Raw genomic sequence first — 27,742 nt, forward strand, 5'->3', positions numbered from 1 at the left:
TTCCTCAGACTGGCACAGTGAAAACTGAATGAGAGCATGGAATGCATGCGTCCTGCACCTAATAGAGGTAGCTCAGGCTAACTATACTCTGATGCTCCCCAAAGTGATTCTTCTCAAAGGGCCACTTGTGTGAGCAGAAACGATTTCTAGGCCATCTCCTTTTTTTATGACCACTGAGGGCTGTAAGGGTGGGCAGAGGTTCTGTTGTTCTCCTTGTACTGTGAGCTTAACCATTAGAATCCAGACAGGCCCCCTCAGACCTTTACAAATAAATTATTTCATTATTTAGTATGTCTCTGTCCCATCTCTAACCTAGATTCCAGAAAAGCCTGCCTCACATGCATCCTGCCCTGTAAGCAGATGCCCCAAAGCCACCATTCCTTTGAGTTAGAAATTCCCATAACCTAAAAAAAAAAAAAAAAAAAAGAAAAGAAAGAAATTCCCATAACCTAACACCAAGTACATTAGTCCCTCAGCTGGTGTAAAAATGAAGAAACTCATCGCATGCAGCCATCAAATGGCACATTACAGAGCATATTTGGAAGAAAACGAGGCAAAATGCAGTTAATAAAATTGCAAGCATATGGTGAGGTTCTCAGACAAGTTATTTACGGTCTTGATTAATCTTGCAACATTTTTGCCATTTTTATAGGTTTTTACATAACAACATGAAAATATTTTCTTTACCTTTTAACATGACAGGATTATCTTATCTCCTGTTCTTTTAGTTAGCCTTTCCTTCTCTCCCTCACCCCCAAATTTCTAGCTGCTTGATCGTGGAAAAGCAAAAATTCTTTTGTGCTCAGTGGTAGTTAATTTTATGTGACTGCCGGTTTTCCTGACACTAGTGCAAAGCAACAGCGCCACCAAAAGGACGAGGTCCCGAGTTTCTTGGATCCCTTCCATTTCTTTGCCCATCAGCATATCAGCATTTTACATGATGACTGCTGGCTGCTGTGTGTCCGATATATAATATATAATACATTGGCGTTTCAGGCCCTGATAGGTCTCAATGTGTTCTGATCTACAGATTCATTAACTTCTCAGCTGTCTTTAGGTGTAATGAGTTTTCTTTTAATTCTCCCAAACTAAAAAGGTAAGTAGTTGATTGTGCTAAGCTGCCGGACGTCTTATGCCACAATAGAAGTGATACACGAAAACTGACATTAGAGTCAGTGCAGTATCTGAGCCGTCGGGAGAAAATACTGAAACGTGCGAGACGTTCATGTTCAGTGACTTTGAAAGTCACCTTGTGAAATAAACTTTCCTCATCCTCAAAGTATTGTCTATTACATCTTATATTTGTCCCAAATTTAGCAATGTAGCAAAACTTATTTTCTTTAAATATAGAGTAGCATATCATAAGAATGAAATCAAGTGAATTTAATTTATGGTAAGGAGGTAATCTTATATATTTCAAATAAATGTATTTCAGAACCACTTCTTTTTTTTTCCTGGTGTAAACTGAACTGAGTTTGGCATATTTGTTATTCAAAAATTTAGATATTTGGCACTGCAGGTGAACCCCAGCTGGATTAAGGACCATACTCTAGTGGTTTGAGGGTAGGCTGAGGTCAGACGGCCTCGTTTCAAATGATGGCTCCACTGCTTCCTGGCTGGCATGCCCCCCAGCTTCGTGCAGCCTCACTGGCACCTTCCCCAACTGGGCCGTTAGCAGTGGGGCTGATGCGTCCATCTGTAGCCGCTACGTGTGTAAGTCAGAATGCTCTGCCACGCTGTGCTGTTATTAAGTTGGTCATTGAATAAAATATTTTTGAGTAACAACTTGGTCATTAGTTTTCAGTAGTACAAGTTAAGGAATCAGCTATTCAGACCAACTTACATTGCCTGCAGTTATTTCAAGTGAATATTTTTGTTTGCCTTTCTATCTATTCATGCCTATAATCCTTACTACTTTGAAACGTTCCCAGTGGTTTTTTGTTTTGGTTTTTTTTTTGGTCTTCTAACACTTAAAAATCATTATAAGTGGGAATCTTTTATTAATTATGTTAATAATTATTCCATGTATCACTGGATCTATTTGATATAAACATGAGCAGGCATGGAAAGGGCCACGCTGTGCAGCCTGAGTGACAGCTGCATCGCAAACGAGATAGGATTCTGTAGCCGTCTCTGGTCTCCAGAGCACGGAGTAAGGCATTTGAAATAAGGGAGTAGAATTAATGTATAAAATTAAGCAAATAGAAATCTGGCTGAATATGAGGACTGTGATGCTTAGAGAGTTATGGAAGTGCCTCTGAAAGTAATAGGCAGAGGTCCACTCGCTGGAGGCCCGAGTCCGGCTGAACGCTGGAATACCAGGGACGGTTTTATCGAGAGGATCTCTGCCCCAGTGTGAGTTGGTCTAGAGAACCTGTTAGGCACTTCGCATGCTAATCCTTTTTTGCTGCGAAATAATAAAGCCTAAGTCATAGAACTAAATTTCACTTGCAAATTGCTAAAAGCCTTATTTCTCTAGTGAGATCAAATATGTCTTATGACATGCTTTTCCTTCCACTGGTCTCCCGGTGGTTTCTTATTACTGAAATGGTGATGCATTGATATTGGTTCAATTACCAAAGTATCTGAGCACATTTAAATTCATGGTGCATCACGGAGAGTCCTGCTAAGTGGCTGTGATCATCATATCGGGTGTTTGATTTAAATTAAAGGAACACTTCCAAGACATTATTTATAGAGGAAGAATTCCCATCACCCATGTCATTAATATTTTAGGACCCATTAAAATAAGGAATGTGTGTAAAATAAGCAGTGTATGCTCTATATGTACAGGCACCATGGCCACAGAGTTTTTCTCGGCTGGTGTCAGTGCTATGGGGTCATGTTATGGGTGAGAAACATTAACGCCCCCCCACTGGGTAAGGACCTAACTGCAGCACCTTAAGTGCATTTCAAAAATATATACCAAATTCTAGCTCATAATAAAATGAGAATGTTAAAAATTATTTTCATATTCAATCACATGGTCGTTAATCACAAAGGAAAAATACTTTGAGCTGATGTTAGAAAGCAGAATTTGTATGAGGTCTAAGGGAATTTTTTCCTATCTAGAACAAATGAAAAACATCAAATTCCAATGGAGGCAAGTTAAGCCTTACATGGGATGTGGTTGTTTTGAAATAGACAGTAACTTCAAGGTTTCTTGTTGAGGGGGGCGATTGAGATTCCACATTTTTGTTGGGTATTGGCATCGCCTTTTTCAGCTCATTGATTGATGCTTGAGGTTTTATTATATACACTTGGGGAAAATGACCACCTTGATCTAAGATTTACATGTGTAATTCCATTAATGAAGGCGGAAGTTCTCCTTGCAAACTGAGCAACGCTGAGATATAAATATATATTCTACATGCCCCATCTCTAGGTTATTGCCTGTACTTGCTATGCAGCATTAATTCAACAAGATATCTTGTTTTGTTTTGCTGTATCTGGGAACATCAACCAATGTTAACAACATAAAGTCCCGAGAGGAGGAAGATTCCTCCAGGATCTTTGATTACACCAGCGATGCCCTCTCGTCCAGTGACCAGCCGTTAAAATGACCTGTGTTTTCTCATAAACGTCACCTTGTTACTAGCTTGATCTCCCAAACAGCCTTCAACTCTTCTATAAAATAAGCTAGCCCCTTCTTGCAGATTGCTTCTCGGGGGGAAATTGCAGTGAGAGTGCCTGTGAGAGTATATGTAAAGCACATGATGCTGATTAGTGACTCACAGATGTTTTGTCTTTTACAGCCTGTCAACCAGGGTCGGCACTATCAGAAAGAAATGAACCCACCTTCTCCCTCTGACCCCCGGTAAGAATCATTAATAATCTAAATTCCTTGTTCAGAGATTCATTAGAAGGTTATGCATTTTTCTTGGTTTCATGAAATTGTTTTTTCAAAACACCCAAAGAACTTTCCCAAGTTATTTCTCTTTTTCAGAAGTCTTAGTTCAGTCTACTTTTCTTATTCAGACTGTGGTGTAGTGGTTAACAACATCTTACCTGCGTTTAACTAGCACCCCTGCCTTTTACCAACTGTGGGACATTGGGCAAGTCATCTAACTCACGGTCAGGCATCATAATTTCCTCATAGTGTTTTGGGGAGAGTCAAATGAATGAATACATGAAAAATTCTTAGCACAGTTCCTGGCACATAGCAAGCTTTCTTTAAGTATTAATTTATTCATTATTACTCTATTTGCTTATATAGAGTTTTAATAGGTATTTGATGTTTAGTACATTTTAGGCATAAATCTTTTTTATCTTACCTGGTACCTTTAAATTTATCAAAATAGCTTTACAAGTTTAAGTGGCTGTTCTCTTCTTTTGTCATGTCAGAATTTCATAATCTCAAAATTATTTCATTATTCTAAAAATGTCATGACATATGAGTCATTTGTCGATATAGAAAAACCTCATTATTTCAGGCTCATTAGGGAAAAGGAAATCTGAATTTCAGTTTCAAAATACATGTAGTATATGGCTTTCTAATAAATAGCTAAATAAGCTAGTGTTTCTATATAAATCAGTATTACTTTATTACTATTTATTGTATATTAGGAATTAAAAATCAGCCCATCTTGAGTTTCACACACAAGGTCTTAGTTACTTATAATGCATCTCTTATCCAAATGCATCTTATTATCAAGCTCTTTCACCTGTACTGTGGTTTGTCCCATGGGATGGGCCAGAACACCAATCATAGCACATAGCTCTGGCTCCCAGGTATCTACTACAGAGTGTCTGAGTTAGACTCATTGATTGCACGTATCAAAAACAACTTAGCTAATATTAAAAGAGACAGACATATAGACAGGAGAGATTTGTGCAATAAGAAGATAGGCTATCTTCTGGCACCCAAAGGCAACCAGTTCTCAGGAGGAGCCTGAAACTTGCACCCTCCAGTCGGTGTCATTCCTCCCTGAGCACCAGCTTTCTCTGCTTCCCAGTCACACGGCTGTCTGACAGCTCTTGAGTTTACATATTACAATTCAAAATACATGCCGAAGCTGGCAGGCTAGGAGAATGTGATGGATGTAGCTTGGGCCAAGTAACCACTTCTGGTCTGATCAGCAATGAGCGGCAAATCAGAGGCATGCAAAGCTCACATGGCTGCCAGGGGACCACCCACACAGTTTACAGAATATTCATGACATAGGTAGAGTAAAATTCAGTGATCTCTTCTAAGTATTCCTGGTCTATACACTTGATCTGGTCATTTTTTCATGTTATCTAGTAGGGGGAATTTTCACTACCATAAATAAATACAATAATAGGTTCAAAAGTGAGATTGTAATTGTAGTATATGTAAAAGGTGTTTTAACATAGTGAAAATCAGTTATCCCTTGATATGTGAATATGTCCCCTGCAATCATGCAGCTCATCTAGATTTGACTAACAAACTCTTCTTCTATATATGAGTAAACTTTCAAGGTAACTGGAAATCCAACTTAGGTCCAAATTATAACAAAGTCACAATTTGCAGTCTGAACAAATGAAAGTGATAATAAAACATATTAAAAAGTAGAACCTTTTGTTTCAGTAAAAGGAGAAAAGGACCCTAATTCTCATCCTAATTCTGCTGCCAACCCAGTAAATGATCTCAGACAAGCCTCTCAATCTGTCCAGTCCTGGTCTAATAATACGAACACACTCATGTGTCATAGAAAGGATTTGAGTTACATGCTCTTGGAAGTCATTCCAAGCTTTAGATTCTATGACTTCGATGACACTCATTATACATGTTACATATGAAAACCAATTCCACTATTGAAGGGAACACTACCCTACACAGAAAACATTCTTCATAATATTGGATGAATTAATTAATACTTAGATGTGGTAGTATGTGACTTTAAATATCTCATTTAAAATTTAATTCTCAAAGATAGAATATAAGAAAATTCACTAACTAGATAGTATATTTTTATTTAACCAATTAAATGTTCATTCATTTAAGAAAAATTAATTTACATTTTTACATGATAAAATTAAAATCCAAATTCTAGAGCAGTACATAAAATGCCATTGATCCCATTTGCCAGCAGGTTATCCACCAGTTCTCTGGAACAGTATTATATAGCTGTTCAGGAAACCTGAAGATTGCATTGCTTGGCTCTTGGCTCATAAATTCAGCAGCTTGGAGAACTGGCAGAAAGGCATTATTAGGCCATAAATAAAAAAGATGATAAAATTACGAGGTCAGCATAGATCATCATATAAAATGGGATAAATTGAATCATGTAATACACATAATGTAATAAAATTGAAAGCTATGATTCTTCTTAAGATTTGTATTTGTTATATTTCTTACAAATAGTATACCTTGTTTTAGACTCTAAAATACAAAACTTTAAAATTAAATTTTAAAGTTAAAAGATACTGATAATGAAGATGAGAAAAAATATTTTAAAATGAAAAGATAAGTCTCTAAGTCTGCCTCCGGATAAACAAGCACCTAACCTGAATCTTGGACTGAAAGTTCAGCGCACAGAGGCCCTGAACAAAAATGAAAAGCAGGGGGCTCTGATCCCTGAGTTAAGTGTGGCTGTGATCACAGCAATGCAAGCCAGATGGTGACGGGGACTCGAGCACGTGCAGGTCCGTCGAGAGGAGAGCAGACGATGCCTTTGGGAGCTGAAATGGCCATGTTAGCTTCGGTGAAATATCTGCACTACCCAGAGACCTAAGATTTTTAAAGTATATAACTCATAACCCACATCCATACTTATTGAGAGTCAACTTTCAATTAGCTTCATTAATGTAACAGAACAACCATATCCCCAAAGTCTTTCATTTACATTTTATTCCGAAAAGATTTTTATTTCTCAAACGTGATTAACTTCATAGTTTTCTGCATTTATGATTAAAGTTACAGATAGTGTGCATCCACAAAGCAGGCAAATTTGGGTTTTGGAGAGTTGACTAGGATGAAAATAGCTAAAACTCTGCATATATTCATACATTGTTTTCCTCGGAGTAAAAGAATTCACTTACACTCAGGGCGGTGCGCTTGCTGCTGGGTAGAGGTGAGACCCAAAGGTAACCGCTGCCTGAGTGTTTACAGTCGAGGAATTGAAATACTCAGGGTTCGCCTCATCATAATCCCTCGCGTGTCTAGATTTCCAGCAAAGCCCTTTCCCCCTGCATTGTGAGGCATGCTGTTTGCAGCCTTAAGTCATTTATTTTGAAAGGCCTTCTCTTGGTTTGTGGGGTTTAGAGCTGTCCTTTAGGCACATCTATGTTTGTGTTTATGTAGATTCTTCAGAACAGCTCAAGGTATTTTTACTCAGAAGTGGGTTTTTATAAAATAAGCTGTGATTACTTTCTAGTTGTCTGTTTATATGGATGGAGTCAATAACTAATCTTTCGAATGATGACTATACTTGCTATTTCTACAACTCATTGGAAAATTAGGGGGAAGAGGGAAGGTAGTCTAAGGCTCTGTAGGGTTGTAAATATTCATGGAAATAATATAAAAGATAATTCCGGAATGCCCAGTAATGAATGGCATGGTTTTCTAAAGTGTTTGCTTTATGATTTATCATCTATCTGTATTTTTTTTAATGTCAGTGCAGATTGTGTTAGGGCTTAATCCTTTGCAGCTTTACCACATGTTTTGTGATATAAATGTACTTATAACTATAATTATCTGATAAAGCCCTGCAGACTTAGACAGATGATTAATAGCCGCTGACCTCAGCTCCCGCTGGCTCAGCTGGCCTGGCTGAGGCAAGCTGGCCTGTCATCATAACCTACCAGCGCTGCTCTGGATTGATCACAGCGGCTTCATTTTTCTTTTCTCTCCAGTTGTCGGGACTCAGCCTGATGGGCTTCTCCTCTAGGGCTTACGTTTTTGTCCCACCAACACAAATGAGAGGAATGTATAAGTAAATGAAATGAAATACAGAAATTGCATGTCCTGTTTCTTTTCAAATGATTAAAGTTGGATCATTTTAAAATAAGTTGGGTTTTTAACAAATATTTCTCCTTCAGAACAAAACACAACATGGAAGTTCCTGATTAACTGTAATAGATGATAGATAGATAGATTATAGATAGATAGATGATGATATAGATACATAGATAGATAGATGATAGATGATAGATAGATAGATAGATAGATTAGATAGATAGATAGATAGATAGATAGATACAGATAGATATAGATAGCCAGAGAGACAAAGCCTGTGGTGCTGGGTCCCTCTTAAACTCAAGTGACTCCATGCACCTCCTGCTCCCAGAGGGGTCTGCAGTCCACTGGTCTAACCTTTCCAACAGGCTTTGAAAACTCCTGGTACAAAGAGATTCAGCTGCGCCCCTTTCTTCCCCAGTTTATAGCAAAGGCCAGGCTCAGATGGCTTCTCTAGCCCTGCCCTAGAGAAAACCCAAGCTTAAGACACCCCAGTAGCAAACCAAGTCCCTCAAGAATCATCCTGCTCCTCACCTCTGACAGCCCTGAACCTAGGACCATGCCCTGCACAACTTCAGAGGCACCATTCCCATTGGGTTCCATGGGACCCAACAGTTCACCAGCAGGGTTGGGCAGCTGGTGATCTCCTGCCCCATCACTTCTCTGCTCTTGGCACTTGGCCTGCCCAGCCCACCTTAATCCGGATTCTGGTCATTTATTTCACCAGAGCCAGGTAACTCAGATTGCATGCCTGTACCAACTATCCTGTCCCAAGCCCTAACTAGCCACCACCCCAGAGGACTGGGTGCCACCCCTGCCAGCCTGACCAAATTTCTTTTTCTTTGCTCTCTTCGCCTGTTCATCCTGGCCCTGCCTGCCTGGGCATCAGCTCTCGTGTCTCAGTTCAGATATCTGCCAGCTTTCTGACCAGCACCCAGGACTCAGCACCTCACCCTGAGTCTCCTTTCCCAGCTGTGCTCCAGGAGAGACTCTTAAGCCATTAGAGCTGGGGAAATACTCATCAGTATTTTAATTATCGTGTTTTACAGACTCATGAAACCCATTCCCATGAGAGTCCCCGCACCTCCCCAAAGCTTCCATGTCAGAAGTGATGGCTCCCTGAGGAATCCCCGGCATTTGTAACTAACCTGCCGTCAGCCAGGCCTCCCCAGTCACTGTTACCCAGGTGATCATGAACTCAGATTACCTTTGCCACGGGGTCCAGGGTAGAGAGTAATTACCAAAGCAATTCCTTGCCATTCTAACATTTTACAGTTTCAGCTTTTAATTAAAAGATCAGCTTCCCGTTCTAGAATAATGAGCACCTTAAGGTTAAAAAATCGAAGTGCTAGTTCCAGGTTATAACATTCCCCTCTGTTCTACCTGAGGGAGAGGGGAGGGGACTGCAGGCTGAGGTCCAGGAGGATGACATGAACCTAAGGAGAGGAAGACCATGGTGAGGGTTAGATGGCCACAGCCAGCTGCATCCAAGACACGCGGCCTCCTCCTTCGTTTTGTAGCCTGACGCACAATAGCTCCCCTTGTTTAACAAGGAACCTCTACCGCACAAAACGACTCAAAGTGTGTTTCAGTTCATACCTTCAGCAACGTTCAGTGTTTCTGGAGCACCTACTATGTGCAGCACGTCATGGAGAGATGACCGTAGTGTGCCTTTAGCGAGCTTTGGGCCTCCCAGCGTGGCCAGTCCTCCCTGCGCGTCATCAAGGCCGTGTGTGCCTGTCCCGGGAAGTGCCGGGGCCTGGGGGAGCCGAGCTGCCGCGGAGAGATCGCGGCCTTTCCGCCCTGCGCCCCTCACACACTCTGCTGTTGCTGGCAGGTGGCTTTACGTGTACTGTGAAGACTTTTGTTCTCTTGCTAATGAAAAACGTTACATTTTGAAATGGATTAAGGCTAAAACATAATTTTTCACTCAAGCAATATATTGTGTTTACTAGAGTTTACAGCCCCATATTCTGCTGATCATTGCCGCATAAAAACCCGCTCCGTATAATAAATACTGTACAAGTCAAACGTCCGGCCGGTTTCCAGCGACCTGAAGGAGAAAAGGCCAACAACCCTGAGCTGATTTGGTTGAATTAACGCTAACATTGTTCTACTGACCCTTTCTTGTCCATTCATTCGTAAAGCCTTCACTCCCTTGCCACTGATTAAGACAAATTAGAGGCCGTTTGGTGCTCCGTTGGGTGTTGGGCGCTGGGCGTACGCACGGGAAATACATGTGTGTGTGCGGAAACGAGGCTGGTTAGAAAGCTGCTCATTTTGCTGTAAACGTCTTCACCTTTGACCTTTGAAGATAACAGTAGTGACCTTGGTTTTATGATGTGAACACCTGGGTCTGTAACAAGTGAAGCCAAATGGTGATTTGTAGGTGATGTGCTTCATCTCTTCCTTAAGATGAAAGAAACTATCTAGAATTTTACATGGCCTAATATTTTTCAGTTCTTCATTCACTTTACTTGCAAAGCTTATGGACTAATAACCAACAGAATCAAAGCAAGAAAGGACAGGAGAGTAAAATACCTTCTGTTGAATTGGTAACAAACAATTTTAAACAGCAAAACCATTTGTATTATCAAAACAGCAAAGAAGCAGCCCGCTACCTGGCCTGCCTGAGGGCAGTCAGCGTCATGATGACAATGACGGTCTCAGCCTAAATAAAACCAGGGTGGCTTCCAGTTAAGCAGTGGGTTTATGCCAATGCAGCCTTGTGTTTTGAGGGGGTAAATTCATCCCTAAACTGCTGGGTGATGTCTTTTTCTTTCCACCTAGCAGTTGGAGGCAGTGCGTGACAATCTATTTACTGCCCAGTAGCATTAGAAGAAAATTCTGTTCCTGTCAGTGTTGTGACTTGGTGAAGGGTACAATTACTTTGTATTTTACCATTTTCCCTCTTCCAACCTCTTTAACAGCACTTTCACTGAAACCTGAAATTGCCTTCATGTCAGAAATACTATTAACTCACATTAAGAGTCCAGAAAAGTTTCAGTTTCCCCTGCTGGAATAATGGAAGAAATGGGAAACAAACAAGAACAACCACCCATGTGACATTCTCTAAATTTACTTGTGATTTTCTAAATTTCAGTGCTAGCAAAAAAGAAAAATGCAGCAAGGCGTACAGTAAATGAAGATATTATGTATTAGAGAAGGAATGAATCTGTCATTTTGACGAATTGTGAGGCGAGGAGCAGATTAACAGATTACTCATAGTCAGAAGGCAGCTCGTGTGAAAAATGTGCAGGAAATGATAAGTGTGGGTTTGTGCTGATTTAATGATATTTTTAAACCACAATAACACTCTGGTAGTATAATATAATAAAGCACTTCGCTTGCATTTTTAAATCATCAACATATTTCCAGTTTGACCTTAAAAACATTTTGGACCATTCTCCATTAAAATATGTAGCTTTCAAATTAGAAAAAGGCACCATCTAAGATATCAGAGCAATGGCCTTACAGGAAATATCACTGGCTTTTAAAAATAAGTTTTTCCCTAAACTAGCATTTGTAATACAAACTTAATTGTGTTGTAAGCACACTAATACCACGTTACTTTTTCTTTGGGCATTTAAATCGCTTACAAGAAGAAATCATTGTCTTCTAACAACCATTTCCAGGGAAACGCTTCATAGATATTATTGATTTGTTGTCATATTTTCATTGTAGGTTTTCGGTTTCATAGTTGAGACCGTGGAGTACTTATGAATAATGGCTCTACTTTCCAGATGGTGGATAAAAGTAGTTCAAATTTGAATTGAGTGCTCTGAGTCATAGCAGGAAGTAAGGTGAATTACTTGTTTTATTTTGTTATTATAAATATTAGAAAACAAGAGTTTTAAGAGGTTTACATTTTTATATAAGTAAAATTGGGATTTGAATAACATACTTTTAGTTAATTTCACAATGATGCACTGGCATTGCCAAGAATTTTCAGAATAGAATTTCTATAATGTATGTAAATGGTTGTTTTCTATATCTTAATTTTCAAAACCTGATATATGGCTTGAGCTGTTTCATGTTATCTTCTCTTAGCTCACCAATGATGGCTTTACATAATTAGGTACAATGAAACTTGTAGGGGAGTAAAATGGTACATTTTCTGTCTAAACACTTGTATGTAACCCAAGTGCAAATAAGTATATTAGTATGGCATGCCCAGGGCTTGATTGGCAGACATGATTATGGTTCAGATTGTGTTTTACATATACAGTGAGGACTTTTACCAGAATTCAGCATGTTTGGTACATCTCCCCTCTTCCAATGTATTAGTATGCTCCACTTGGAGTAAATTAACAAGCTAACGTAAAGAAGTAGTCGTATCCTTTTGGTAGAAATTCTGAAATGTATACAGCAAAAGTTATATGCATGCTTTTGGCTTCTTTGCATATTTATTGCCTAGGAAAGTTATTAATATGGTTTGCCAAATATTACAAACTCTCTCAATTCCAAGCACATTGTTGGATTGCTCTTCTAAGTCCATTTGGTTTGGGTGGAGCCAATTAGTCCAACTAGCTCTAGCCGATGAATTGTGAGCAAAGTTGCCTACATTGTTATTTGGCTAGAGCATTAAATTGCAGGTGTAAAACCCTCTACCAGAGTTCTCTTTTCCTCTGACACCAACCAGGAACATTCAAAATGGTGGTTGTTTTTTAAGCCTGTTCTCTAAATGACTATGATAAACAGAGTTCCCCTAGTCATCTGTTATATACATTCATCATGAGCAAGAAATAAAACCTATGTTTTTTCTAAGACACTGAAATTTGGGGGTTGTTTCTTACCAAGCATAAGCTAGCCTTATTCTGACTTACACAGTTAGTAGCTATGATATTGACTATATTCTGTCATTGTAAGTAAGTCATTTTATATACTTTAATATATGAAGGTTTAGAAATTGGTTAAAATTGTAGAACTCAGAATGCCATTCATTGTCATATAGTATAATATGTGGTTGTAGGAAATAACGTAGTGCACTGACTAAAAGCATGGTCTCTGGAATCAAAATGCCACATTGGTGTCCTTGTGAAATTACTTCTCTAAGCCTCAATTAAGTTATCTAAAAATAAGGATTGTATTCAGTTACCTACTTTATAGTGTGACTATAAGGATTAAATGAGGAAATGCATATAAAGAGTTTTGTACAGGGCCTGACATATATATTTTCATTAAATGGGAGAAAGTGATGGTAGTGGTGGTAGGATATTAATAGGAATATAAGAAATAAAGTCTCCCCCTCCCAAAAAAAAGATCATACTTTGAGAAAATAAATGACTCCTAGAGAATTTGAAGAGATTATAGAGACGATTTAACCCAGCATCTCTTCAAAAGCCTTCTCTACACATCTTGGCCAGGGAGGCAGACTCAAGTGTGGCAGGAGGCAGGTGGTCCATTACTGAGCACTCCTTGTACTGAGTTGGCATAGACTTCCTTTAACTTCTCCCATGGGTCCTAGCTGTCTTTCCAGAAGAGTAATTTGAACCATCACTCTTGCACACAATCCCCCTTGAAATTTTTGAATATTGCTTTCTGGTTGTTCCATCCTCTCCTTCAGTCTCTCACTTCTCCAGCCTCCAGTCCACTTTGCCATTCCAGGTCCTGGCATAGTCCTACTTGCCTTCCTTTGGACACTTTTGAGTTTATCCAATTGGGGTTGTCTAAATTGGACAAGATGATCTAACAGTTTAGACTACAGTTAGACCATTGACCAGGACACTGTGTCTGTTATTGTATCTTGAATCACATTTGTTTTTTTAGTACCTGTAGCCCACTAGTGGCTTATATTTGGCTTTCGGGCACCTAAAACTTTCACCGTCCTTCTCTGGGACCATTGCTATAGCCCCTAAGTGGTATCCCTGCATCCACATGGGCTTTTTCACCACAGCCAATACCCATTCCCCACAAAGCAGCCAGAGTAGCCTTTTCTAAACACAGATACCCGCATACTAAGACCCTTCAATAGCTTCCCATTGCTTATAGTATAAAGATCGAAACCTTTCAATGGCCTGCAAGGCCTGAGTGGTTTGGCGCATGCCCCTGAGCCAGCCTTGTTTTGTACCATTTTTCCTCTGGAAATTTGTGCTTTAGCCACACTGGCCTTCTTTCAAAACTGCCTCCCTCAGGGCCTTTGCCCATTTTTCCCCTCTTGCTAGAAAGTTTTTCCCCTGCTTTACCTTCCGCCTTGCCTGGTTAATTCCTATTCATTTTCTCTCAAGCATCACTTCCCCCAGGGAACTCTCAAGTTCCTGTTCATGTGCTTTCACAGCATTACTTAACTTCACAGCACTTACACATTTTTGTGTGATGATCTGGTTGATGTTTGTCTCACCCTCCACTCTGTAAGGTCCAAGAGGGCAGGAAATCTGTTTTTGCTCCTCATTGCATTTTGTGCCAGGATCTGACACAAAATTGGACTTTGTAAAAACTGGTAGAATAAATATTGGCATCTGAATCAATTTTCTTGACTGTCGAGATCATTCTGAATCTCAGTTCTGCCATCCAAAGTTCTCTCTCTCAGCCCAGTGTCTTCCACTCACTGTCCCCACCGGACATTTATTACAACCTTAATAGGTCATAGCCAAATATAAAGCCCTTTGGGCTTCCACTAAAGGTCTTCACCATGTTAATATTGATCAACAACCAGTTCGAAATGATGTGATTCTAGGGGAGAAAAGAAAAACTTTTTTCCCTTTCCTCCTAGGTTCTGAAGCTGGGCCTGAAAGTTAAACTGGCAAAAGGCAGATTAACAAAAGAAAAGCATACAAATTTTATTTGTGCGGCACTCATACGCATGGGAGAAAGTCAGTGATGAGTAACTTGAAGGAGTGGTTAGAACTTGGAGCTTACATAGCCTCTGAACACCGTACAGTAAGTTTGTAGAGAAGCGAAAAGACAAAGGGGCTGGGGTTTAGGCTTTTAGGGGTGGCAGACTGTGGGAGCATAAATATGAAGGGGACATTAATGGTAGATAAGAGTTGCTTTAGTAAGACTTGCTCTGTGCATTCCTCTCAGTGCTGTCTCTGGGCTAACAAGCATCTCTGGTGATTGAGTTGCACCCTGCACCAGAAAGGGCACCTTCCCCATGGGAAATGTTATGTCCTGCTTTTAGGTAGAAAGGAGGCAGTCAGAGGGCCCTCCCTGAATCTACTGTTTCTGAAGTGTTTTCAGTTAAAAATAATGTCAAAGCAGCATAATTTGGGGATGGCATGCTTAGAATCCTTACATGATGTATCTAAATTCTTGTAATTTACAAATAGTCCAATTCTAACATACTTTTCATGCATGATAATCCAGTCATTGCATATGATCTCTGGAATGTTATGATTCATACTTGCGTGCAGCTGTGCCTCATCCTCTGTCCAATGCAGACATTGCTAATGGATCACAATCTTCTTGCCCTTTGAGCATCACTGTAAACTTAAAACCCTCTCAATAAGGTACTCCAGGTAATGCTACCAATTGGAATTAGTGTGTGACTTATAATCTCTTTGAGCTAGAATTTCCATTATTTATTTAGTCAGCTAGGTTATCGAATGGACTCTATTCCTAGCCTACATGACCCTCCCTGACCCTGGAATTATCACCTTGCTAATACCTTCTACTCTAAAGGTCACCTTCCCTCTTCTGTAAAACCTTCCTTGACTAAAGTGAAATTGGGACTATCCTTCTCCACAACCCTGACTCAGTTCCCCACATCAACCATAATTAAAACCCTACAACATTCAATGACAGGCATAATATATTTTTATTTTTAAATTAACTAATATAAGTTCTGCCTCTGACAATGGCAGACTTAGTTGTCTCACACGGAACTTCCCTCTGAGAGCAACCAGAAAAGCCAGACGAAATACGAGAATCAGCTGATTGAAGCCATTGGAGAGCATCCAAGGCAGACAACTTACAGAGCCTTGCTCCAGAAGGAAAGGGGAGGGAAGGAAGCCAAGAGAGGCAGCCTACACTTTGGGCCACTTTTATCAGGAAAAATTCCACTTCAGAAAGCAGCAGCTGAGGTGTACTGAGCAAAGCCTTTCAACAGTTTTATGGGCTTGGAGGAGTTCGAGACCTACGAAAAGATGAGGCCATAGTAAATTCCAGAACGCTACACCCTAGGTAAAAGGGTTAACTAGAAGGAGACCAGGTCTCTGGAGGATTCAAGGCACATTTATTTTGAATCATCCTGATGGCTGATGGTTGTCCGGTCCTACCCTGATTGCCTGCCAGAGCAAAGGAATCGCATCTAGGGAATGAAGACACCATCCAGATCTGCTATCCAGTAGAAACAGAACGTGAGCTACTTATGTAACTTAAAATTTCCTAGTAGCCACATTTAAAAACGTTAAAACAGATAATATTAATAATATATGTGTTTAACCCAGCATATCCAAAATAGCATCATTTCAACATATAATTTTGGGGAGAAAATCTTTTTCTGTTCCAACTTAGGTTCACAGGATGGGTATGGGCATTGTAAATTAACAAAAAATGAGGAGGAGAAAAGGTTTATTACAGGTGCATGTGGAAGCATCTGTAAGGAGTGGCCCTCTAAACAGCCAGGTAAGGGTTTCTACATGAGCTTAAGTGGGGACGGGGGAGGGCTTCGGTGGAAAGGATGACAGGTTCTGATAAGGCTGTTTACACAATATCTTGGAATGTTCACTTGCTAAGGATCAATGGCCTCTCTGACTAGAGACTTTCCCAGAGTGGGGGTTTGTAGGAAAACCCTGATTCTTGAAAAGCTCTGCATTAGTCAGATGAGAGAATTTCAGGTAAGATTTCTTTCTGCATCTGCTATTTGTCTAAATGTTTTCAGTGTAAAGTAATCTTTATGCCATTCTGGTTGTTTGTTGGTCCCTTCATAATCAGTGTAAACTATTGTATTAATGAGGCCCTCGCCGAGCAGCTCAGTTGGTTGGAGCATTGTCCCGATACCCCAAGGTTGCAGGTTCATTCCCCGGTCAGGGCACATAAAAGAATCAATCAGTAAATGCATAAATAAGTGGAGCAACAAATCGATGTTTCTCTCTTTCTCTCTCTCTCTCTCTCATCTCTAAAATCAATCAATAAAAATATTGTATTAATGAGATACTTTATATTTTTTTGGTATTAAGTCCTTGAAATTCAGTGTATATTCATAGCTTGATTCAGACTAGCTCCATTTCAAGCACTTAGTACCTACTTATGGTTGGTTACTACCATGTTGAACAACCCAAGTCTAGAAGGGAACTTTAAAGAACAGCTTTATGGCCTTGAGTTAGGAAAAGATTTCGTAAACAGTTCTCAGATTCATAAAGGAAATATTGATAAGTTGGACTATATTAAAATCAGAAATTTATAAAAGGATACTACTTAAGAAGGTACAAAGGCCTGCCACAGACTGGAAGACAGAGTACACTGATTCCACTACACATTGCAATGGCTAATACATACAATTGCAATAAGTTTGTTGAGGACATGGAGCAACTAGAACTCACACACACTGCTGGTGGGAGTAGGAATTAACACAGCTACTTTGCAAAACTGTTTTGGTAGCATCTGCATAAGCTGAATATACCTAACAGTTAGTTACCTCCAAGATATATGACTAGTGGAATACATACATATGTTCACCCAAAAACATATATAAATTGTGGGGACTCAGATCCCCCAGAGTTTATATAAAGATGATTTTACAGCCCCGGTTGGTGGTGTTTAGTGGTTAGAGCGTTGCCCACACACTGAAGGGTTGCGAGTTCTCTCCTGGCCCCAGGTCAGGGGCACGTGCAAGAGGCAGCCAGTTGATGCAAAAGAGAGACATCAGTGTTTCTCTCTCCACTCCCTTCCTTCCACTCTCTGAAAAAAGCAATGGAAAAAACATCCTCAGATGAGAATTAAAAAATAATAATCATAAAATTTAAAAAGGTGATTTTATAGTGAAAATATTTGAGCTACAGAAGATGCAGAAAGAAATCTTATCTGAATTTCCCTTATCTAACTAAAGCAGGGCCGTCAGAAAATACAGACTGCCCATTCCCATTAGCATCGAAAACATCAATAGAATCTTCCATACTTTTCCTCTGAAGACCTAAACCCACCCTCTTTGTTGAGTTGGTTTATAACCTTTTATCTCTGGCTATTTAGTAAGTTATTTGTTACTGAGCAACTCCTGTGTACACATGTGAATAAACTGTCTTTTCTCCTATTAACCTGGCTTTTGTCAGTTAATTTGCAGGCCTCCAACCACTGGATCCAAGTGGGAAAGGAAAAAGTTTTTCCTCCCAACATAAGCACATCCATGACAGCCCCAAATTGGAAACAAGCCAGTCTCCTTCGATAATAGATGGCATAAGTAAATTGTGATATATTTACACTCAGAAACATGGGTGAATTTTACAAATGTGATATTCAGGGAAAGAAGATAGACAACTGAGGAATACATATTGTATCATTCCACTAATACAGAATTCAGAAGCAGGCCGACTGGTTGGTAGTGTTAGAAGTCACCACCTACAGCAGTAGACCTGAAACTTATATACTGTTATTAGCCAATGTTACCCCAATAAATATAATTTTTTTCTAAAAAGTCACCATCTGAGCTACTTTTAGGGAGCAGGGAGTGTAATATTAGTAGAAGAAGTAAGCGAAGGTCCTATTCTTGGCCCAGGTGGTGGTTATGGTCACCTTGAGGTCATTCATCGAGCTTATACATTTATTATTTGTGCACTTTTCTACGTGTATGTTACACTTTAATAAAAGAATTTATCAACAGTGTAATTCTTAGTTTAATATAGGCTTAGTCTTTCTGGTATTTCATGTCTCTGTATCTTTCTGCCTTGTTTGCAATTTAGCATGTCAGCTTTCTATAGAACGAGGGCCATATTTAGTTTGAACAGCAGCTGCAGGAACACCATAAAGAATTATGATGATGGTGGTAGTGGTGGTTTGGCGAGTGAAAGAATTATTGCCCCCGGGCAGGCCCCATTTACTCACTGGAATGGTCCATGCAACAAAAGAATTCTGATTATTTCCTCCCAATGTTTTAAAAATAGCACTTTACCATCATGTTTGTTCAGAAGCCCGTTTATCACCCACATCAGCGTTCTATCACAATATTTTTCATTAACTGAAATGTTACAATTAACACACCCTACAGCTGATAGGAAATAAATCTAGTCAACTAAAGATCCTGTCAACTTTCTCCAGTTCTTTATTTGCTTGTGCAGCCAGCCAACACAGTGGGGAAAATTAAATTGTCATTCACCTCACAGAGCCTTCTTTTTAGCATATCATTGCTTTATTTGACTACTGAACATAACACAGGAACAACCAGACTTTGAAAGGAAAATGGAAATCGGTACATAAGTATGGTGTCTGATAATCTGACTTAATGATGAACGTAATGCCCAGTTATTTACAGAAGCCCAGAGAGCTAAATTAGAGCATTAAGCCAAACCCACCTGCTCTTCCTGCACTATTAAGTCCCATCATTCTGCAGAATGGTTAAGGTGGTTTTATTTTGCATTCGAATTTTAAGGGAATTGTTCCCTAGTTAAAGTTAGAAAAGGCTGCAAAGTTTTCTGCTCTTGATTTGCTAATAACTTAGTTACATAGCACTTAACACATAGCTGTCCTGTAACTCTGTAAAAAAGTGTTCTAAAAGTTGCTTGAGAGTGATTCTTTTACTGTAATTTCAAATAATAATTACTAGCATTGTTACTTTTACTATCTATGGCTTATTGGCTCCATCTCTGTAGCAGGCAGCAATGGATGAGAGTTTCCATATGTTGTTATTTTATCTAATCCCTGCCACAGCCCAGTGTGGTCAAGTCTGTTACTCCCATATTCCAGCTGAAGAAACAGAAGCATAGAGTTTAACCCAAAGGTCGCAAGGCTAACAAGAAATTTAAGGTCATATCAAAAACTGTGCAACTTAAATTATATGCTATGTTGTTACACCAAATGTATGTCTAGTGTCCAGCTCCACGTTGGATTATCAGGTTATTTTCTATTGTGGTGATCGTCATTGCTGTTGCTACAGCCCCACCCTGGCCACTGGTTCATCCAGATACGAGCATAAGAATATGTTAGTGTTCCATTTTGTGACCAGCCAGGCCTTGCTGGGGCTTATGAAATCGATCCTGGAAGTTAAGGTGGTCAATCTAAAGTCATGGAACTTTTCTCTTTGATTCCCCATTGCCTCCCCATTATTTCTATACAGGATTTCCCTAGTAAACACGGTTTAAATGTGGATTTTATTTGTTCATCTGAGGCCCATTACATTAGAAACATCTATCTCTGAGAGATGGCCCCAAATCATCCATTCTGTGGTTCTCATTTAGGATCCGTCTGTATGCAATAAGTCGAAGTTTTTATGAGAACCTATCTCTGTACTGGAATGATTATTTATGAAATACTCATTAAATCCTTTATTTTTAAAATTTGTAAGCACTTTTTTGCTATGTGAAATAATATTCCTTCTCTGAGGGGCAGGAAAAACATTTTCCCTCTCCCCTCCTAGGCTCTCCTGCAAATTAGAGGAACAAAAGAAAAATTAACAAGAGAAAAACAAACGAGCCTGTGAACACCTGCAGGGCGCACATGCACAGAGGTGCTCGGTGATTCGTAGCTCAAAAGAGCAGTTAGAACCTGGGCTTATACTGCATCTTAATGAAAGGACAGTAAATTTTGTAGAAAAGGAACAAGATGAAAGAAAGGGACTTTGAGCTCCTAGGGGTAGCAAATTGTGGGAGGGTAAATATATAGGGGAAACCAACGGCCGTTAGCGCCGGTTAGTGAGGTTTGTTATGTGGATCCCTCCGTGTCGTCTCTGATAAAAGTCTAGAGTTGTCTCCAATGATTGAGAACCACCCTACCCTTCCTGGTAGGTGGGGAGGGCTGAGGGTTCCTCTTGTGTCTTCTTTTTCTCCTAGCCTTTAGCTGAAAATAATCTTTATGTCAAAGTGGCATATGTTGGGGTGGCATAGTCTGAGCTCTTCCACTTCTTTGCATATGTCTTTATTGTCCGCCTCCAGGTCTAGACTGTAAGCTCCATGTGAGCAGGGACTGTGACTTGGTCACCACTCTGTTGTCATTACCGAGAACCAAAGTATAAAGTGGCATAGAGCAGGCATTCAGATAATTTTTTTTAATGTTCCTCAAAGATATGAAGATGAAAGCTGTGATTTAGAGGGACAGCTGTTTCCCCTGCGTCCTCAGCAATGCCGTATTTATTTGGAATGTAAGCCCTCATTCTATGTGCATCCTTCCACTGGATAAAGCAATAATATTTAAGTCTCCCATAAAAATGTAGAGGTTCTAAAGGACTTCTTGAGCCCAGCCGGGCGTGGCTCAGTAGTTGAGCATTGACCTATGATCCAGGTGATCAGGGTTCGATTCCTGGTCAGAGCACATGCCCGGGTTGCAGGCTCCTCGATCCCCAGCAGGGGGCGTGCAGGAGGCAGCCGATCAATGACTCTCATCATTGATGTTTCTATCTCTCTCTTCCTCTCTCTGAAATCAATAAAGATATATTAAAATAAATAAATAAATAATAAAATAAAAGACCTCTTGAAAAGATACCATAGCTTTTCTCAGCTTTTTTCCCCCTGTTGGGAGAATATACTCAATAGATGTCATTTCCATGTGCACACTTTGGTGGGCACGAGTCAGAACCTTGCTTACATACCCAGCAGAAGTCCAAGAATGGACCCTGGCCCAGCTTGGGTCTCATGCCTGCCCCCATGCTGGTAGTGAAGGAAGGCTTAGCACCCAAAACCATGTGAAATGAGTTCCCCATAGGAAAGGAGAGTAGTTCCTCAGAAGAGGGAAAGGAAGTGGCCAGCCAAAATCATAGCTACCACGATATGTTACTAGTGGGGTAGCTTTAACAGTGGTTCACTCCGTGTCTATTGAATGGCTGCTACATGCCATGTTCACTCTTTCCTTTCCCCTTCACTTCAAGAAAACACATGAATGGAAATGGTATTAAATTCCCTTGGATACCATTCAGATGATTCTCAATACTTCCATTTGAAACTGTTTTTGTAACATTGCATGCAACAAATGTAATATCTAATTGCAACACACTGGTTAGCAAATATTTATTTTTGCTATTACTAAATTCCAAACAGAAAAAGGGGATTTTTTGACCCCCCAAAAGATTGAGAACTGGTGTTTTAATGGATAAAACTCCACAGATTGTGTTGCAAAGCTCAACTACGCAAAATATAATCATCACTTTATAGTTGTACTGTGCTTTTTAAGAGCAAGGAACAAGCCGTTAATAAACCAGTATTGCATTAGACATCTTGACGTTTAAATTGACTTCATGCAAACAAAATAAGCAGAATTGTACTTTTCGATTTACCCATCAGAAACTATATAGGTACATTTCACATCCACATCTTAAAAATGTCGTAAGAAAGATTTCATCTCTGTGTCTGGCACGTCTGTTCCTGATGAATTCCGTTACCAACTTGGATGACACTAAGCCGAGAGAAAGCTCACATCTCTTTTATGTCTTCATTGAAATATTCTGAAGTTACTACTCATTTTTGCTACTTAAATGAAACGTACTCTTCTGGCATGGAAATATTAAGGGGAAGAATCGGAACGTTCATGCCCATAACAGAGTTTTCACTTTATCCTGACCTGACTTTGAATATTTAGGGGAAATGTTCAGTTTGTAGCTCTAGCAAATGGCACTACAATGTCAAACTTCTCTGTTTAACATTCAGCTTTGTTAATCAAGAGAACCAGATTGGCTCTCTGCATGCTGATTAAATTGATTACAGCTGTAGGGCCTCGATAGCAGTTTTTTCAAGTGTCTCTAATTAATCAGACAATGCTTGATTAGTTTTTCTGTTTTGAGGAGATAAACTGACTCCTTGAGAATTTTCACCCCAAAATGATTCCCCTCCAGTGAAAGGTAAGGATAAGTGAGTCACTGCATAGTTTTCCATGACGCTCAGACCTTTTATCTTCCAGCGACTAAAAAAGAAATTCTTTGAAAAGCAGATTAAAACACAATATTAAACTTCTTTTCACATACTCTCATGAATACATCTCCTAGAATGAAGAAGCCTGCATGTGTGCTTCCTCTGAGCTTTTAGCCCAGCCTCCCCTCTATTGTAGAGCATCTTTCCACTCTCCCGCTGTAATCATTCTTTGTCAAGTTATAGCATTGAATTGTCAGGCCTGACATTGCAGATTTCAGCCCAGGAACCATCTTGCTCTAATAATCAGGCTCCTGAAGGTTGTGTTAAAAACAAATAATAAGCCGCTATCTATTTTTTAAGTCATATCTATAGCAGTAGATAAAGCAGCTGTTGTTTACGCAAATGAACTTGACAATTCCCAGGAACATTACCAACATTTATTTCTAAAGACCCAAAATGTTCTGCTTTTATCATTGACGTTGATATTTCCAGTGAGGAAGGCTGCTGGGATGGGCTCAGATGGTGGCCCTGGCCCGAGGAAGGTTCCCCTCTTCCTCATTGGTTGAGGGGCCAGTGGGGACTGCTGTTTCCAGTAAGCACTGTCACCTAAAACACTTTTTTAAAGATATTTTGAAGCTGTGTTTTAAAGGAGCTTTTTTTTTTATAGGTGCCATCAAGTTGGAAGCTCCTGAAGAGTGAGAATCTGCTCTTAAAAAGAAAATAGTAAAAAAAAAAAAAAAAAAAATTTCAAAAAATTAACTAGAGTAGAAAAATAGAAAGTGAAAAATAGGTCTTACTCCTCCCACCCCCTTCTCCACATTTCTGCTCCCAGGCGCGATGGTGGCTAAGTTTCTTGGGCGTCCTTCAGAAACTTTCTGTGCATATACAAGAAAATATGTTTTCTTTATTTTTTTTAGCATAAATGGGATGCGTCTTTCTACTGTTATACAACTTGCTTTTTAGCTTTTTACAAAATAAACTGTGGACATCTTTCTGAATTTGCATGTATAAATGAACACATTTGTCATTAATTGCTGGATATTACTGTAATTTACTCAGCCAGTTATCTGCTGATGGACAGTTAGGTGGTTTTGAGCTTTTCGTTACTATAAACAGTGCTCTGATAAACATCCTCAGGGGCATCTTTGTGACCTTGGCAAGTGTGCGTTTACAGTAAGTGTGTAGCAGTGAAATTACTTGGTAATTTTGTTAGATGCTCCCTAACTGTTCACCAGTTTACATTCCTGCCAGCTCACAGCGAGCTCCAGGAGACTTTAGAACTTTGCCAAGCTGCTGTGTGTCAGTAGTGGCTCGTTATTTTAATTTGCATTTATGTAATTATATGCATGGTGAAACGTCTTTCCATGATGGGGGTGGGGAGGCATTTACATGTCTTCCCTCCTGACCTGCCTGTTCATATCTTTGCCCACTTCTCTGGGACCATGTCTTGTATTTATTTGATATTCTTACATATCCTACACAGGGTTGGGTACATAGACCCTCAATAACTAATTGAATTTGACTTAGATAGTATATGAGGCACACAGAAAGCATCTGAAATAGTCCTTTTTGGAGTGTAAGGTCCTTGAGGCGAACTGCCATCTCTAAAGACCTTCCCTCTACAGGACGGTAAGAGCAGGATGTCTTCTCAGGAGATTTCTGTCCATTACCGCCTTATTTTGATACAGTGGGAAATGAGTTTTGTCAAAGGGAAAGTTCTGTGTTCCTCATATGTATTTTCATTTGCATACGTACCCAATTTCCAAAATAACACAGCACTCCTTGCCGAGATTATACAGCAAACTCCTAACTGATCTCTAGCCCTTCTCTCCCGTTCACCTGGGACTTGACCCACATTAGATGCTCAATAAACGGGACGAGTTCATTCTCCACACGGCTGCCCCTGTGATCTTTCCAAAATGCCAATCAAAGCTTCTAAAGTCCTTGACTAGATCCCCAGGGCCTCCAGAATAAAGTAGGAGCTCCTTTTTTGCCATCTAAGACCCCTGCCTTCTCCAGCACTGACCACAGTCGCATCCTCCAGCGCCTGTGTGCTCCCGGTGCCCCTCATCTCACAGTGGGTGCCCCAGCCCGCCACCCCTTCCTGCTGCGGTGCATGCTCTTCCTTCTAGAATATCCTCCCATCTTTTCTCTATTTTGCTGCCTCGTCCTCATGAACTTTTGCTATAAAGCCTTACCCGACCCCTTCTCCTACCCATAAGGGTTCTCTGGGCTTACCTCTATCTCACAATACTGACGTCACTGTCTTTTAAGTGTTGGTCTGATAGCCTGTCTCCAGAAGGCTAAATTCTTCAGGAGCAGAACCACATCTCACTCCTCAGTACTCAGCATAAAGCCTGTGACCCTGCATAAGCTCAAGAAACATCTATCCAACGTAAAATTATAAAGCAGCCGTACTGATAACACCATTGAGAAGGCACAGAGGGATTGGCCTTTTTCCATATTGTCTCGAGTAGGTAGGATATTACTGTTCACACGTTATAGTTGAATTTGATGGCTGATGACTGGGTTTATGCCTCCAGAGTTGAATTATCTACCATGTCTAATGAGTCCGTGTCTAGAAAATGGCCCCAAGATGCTATATCATTAATATTTTCTTCTTATTTTCTTAAACTATATATATATATATTTTTTTTTTTTTAATATGTCTTTGAAATCAATAAAGAAGAAAGGAGAGGGAGAGAGAGAATTGAAACATCAGTGATGAGAGAGTCATCACTGATCAGCTGCCTCCTGCACGCCCCCGACTGGGGATCGAGCCCACAACCCAGGCATGTGCCCTGACCAGGAATCGAAGTGTGATCTCCTGGATCCTAGGTCAATGCTCAACCACTGAGCCACGCCTGGCCGGGCAATATTTTCTTAACCTGAGGGAAAATACTGCCAAACAGGAAAGATACTCAGTTCTGCAGAGAACATACAAAGTATATTTAATAGAATAAGGGAAGTTAATCATTTCTGTGATTTCTTGGATCACTGAGCACTAGAAGGGAGCTGAGTCCTCTCTTTTAAGGATTTTCTGACATGGGTAGAGAGGTGATTCTGTAGAGGCCAGAATAAAGAGTGTGACTTCCTTTTTGTATGAGTATTTGTTGCATGTCTTCAGATACACATGGATCGACGTGAGATAAAAATACGGTATTGTTTACGCAACATGTTTCTCAAGAGATGTGATCCTATTCCAGATGCCACCCTAATGCGCACACCCTCCGGAGCATTTTCAGGAGGGGAGGAGAGGAGTGTCTTGGAAGAGTAGTTCTCAGACCGTTCCAACTAGCTGCCTGTCCTGGCTCCTGCTGCACCTCCCACTGCTCTCAGACTGTGTTCCCCTGCCCTCCTCTGAACCAGGCCTTTCTCAGAGGACTCACCCATTTCCCAATCTTTTCACTCTCACCTCTAGGTCCTTCTTTATATCCATGACCTTCATACAGGATTCGTTCATTCTTTCAACAGACATTTATTGAGCATCTCATATGGGTCAAGCCCAAGGTGAAGGTAGACATGGTTGTCTGCCTTACGGAGCTTGTGGTCTGGTCAAAGCTCCTCCTGCTTGTTCACAGCCAGCTGCGTTCTCACTGTAACCTCACATGGTGGAAGGGGCAAGGAGCTCTTCAAGGTCTCTTTCATAAGGGCACTAATCCATATATGGGGGCTCCATCCTTATGACCTTAGCACCTCCCAAAGGTCCCACCTCCCAACACTATCACAGCGGGGATTAGGTTTCAACATAAGAATTTGGGGGGGACACTAACATTCAATCTATAGCACTAGGCCATTATGATGAAAAAAACTAAGGTCCCTTTGATAACGCAGCTGGTAGAGTGGAGGGCTTGAAATATTGAAAACTGTAATTGAAAAACAAATTTAAAAAATTAAAAATAACGAATAAAAAATTAAGCACCAAGAAAAAAATCCTGAGCAAAACGTTAACATTGTTAAATCTGAGTAGTGCAGATTTCAGAGTCTGACATACATTTGAAAATTTTCATAATTAAACAGTTAAAATGCTTTTACTCGTGTATACATGTATGTCTTCAAATCCATTGTGCAATAGTAATAAAGTGTTAATAAGGAGATTAAGAAAAAAAGAAAAGGGGCTAACGATGTGGCTGTGTCTCTCCCCCTGAAGCTGGGGTGGTGTGGTGGTAACTGAGGGAAAGACACAGAAGCATCCTGTATCCTGTAGGGATAGTAAGGACCAGACCACGCAAAGCTTTAAGCCAATGTCGTGATTTTGGATTTTGCCCTAAAAGCAAATTTTGAAAAGCTCACCTTGGGTTGGATTAGAGGGAGGCCTGAGAGGCTGGGGGATAAACAAGGAAGAGATCCTGGAAGCACAGGCTAGGACGGTGGCAGTGGGTGTGGAGCTTTGTCAACATATTCGAGAGCTAAGCCGGGACCCAGTACTAGGTCCCTGAATGTGCCCAACGTACCTTCACTTGGAGAAGCTACCAGCACCTCATATTCTTTATGTGTTAAACCAAGCTCCCATATCACCCCAAACTCGTTTCCTCTCCCCAATCCCAGTTCATTCAGTGGTACCAACACTGCTTCATTCGCAGAATCTAGACTTTAAGCTTCCCCGCTCTTGCCCCAGACCAGCTTCCTCAGCGTGACAGGCAGTACAGTGACCAGTGACATCGGAGTCTCACTTCTTTTGGCTTCCATCTTTATTGGGGACTGTCTGTTATCTTCAGATCCAGTTTCAGAAGTTCCAGGGAAGCACAGTGATCGGCCCAGGTTAGGTCAAGTGGCCACACGCGGACCCATCGACTGAGGCTGTGGGCTCGTGTGGCACACGGTCGCTCGCAGGAAGCCACGTGGTTAGAGGAGCCTGTTCCGAGGAGAAGGGGAAGGAGTTCCGGACAGACAGCCCCGA

At 40.4% G+C, this 27,742-nt stretch overlaps 1 protein-coding gene across 4 annotated transcripts in view; it reads left to right on the forward strand.

Annotated features, from left to right (window-relative positions):
• CFAP20DC (CFAP20 domain containing) overlaps positions 1-27,742 on the forward strand; it is a 192,758-nt gene that overhangs the window by 144,430 nt on the left and 20,586 nt on the right. For all 4 annotated transcript variants that reach the window (XM_081160760.1, XM_081160763.1, XM_081160762.1 and 1 more), the window contains one exon: positions 3,756-3,817. In XM_081160760.1, coding sequence (XP_081016886.1) covers positions 3,756-3,817 — 62 coding nt within the window. The remainder of the gene's footprint in view (positions 1-3,755; positions 3,818-27,742) is intronic.

This window comes from Miniopterus schreibersii, assembly GCF_964146895.1.
Source record: "Miniopterus schreibersii genome assembly, chromosome: 15".
NCBI lineage: Eukaryota > Metazoa > Chordata > Mammalia > Chiroptera > Miniopteridae > Miniopterus > Miniopterus schreibersii.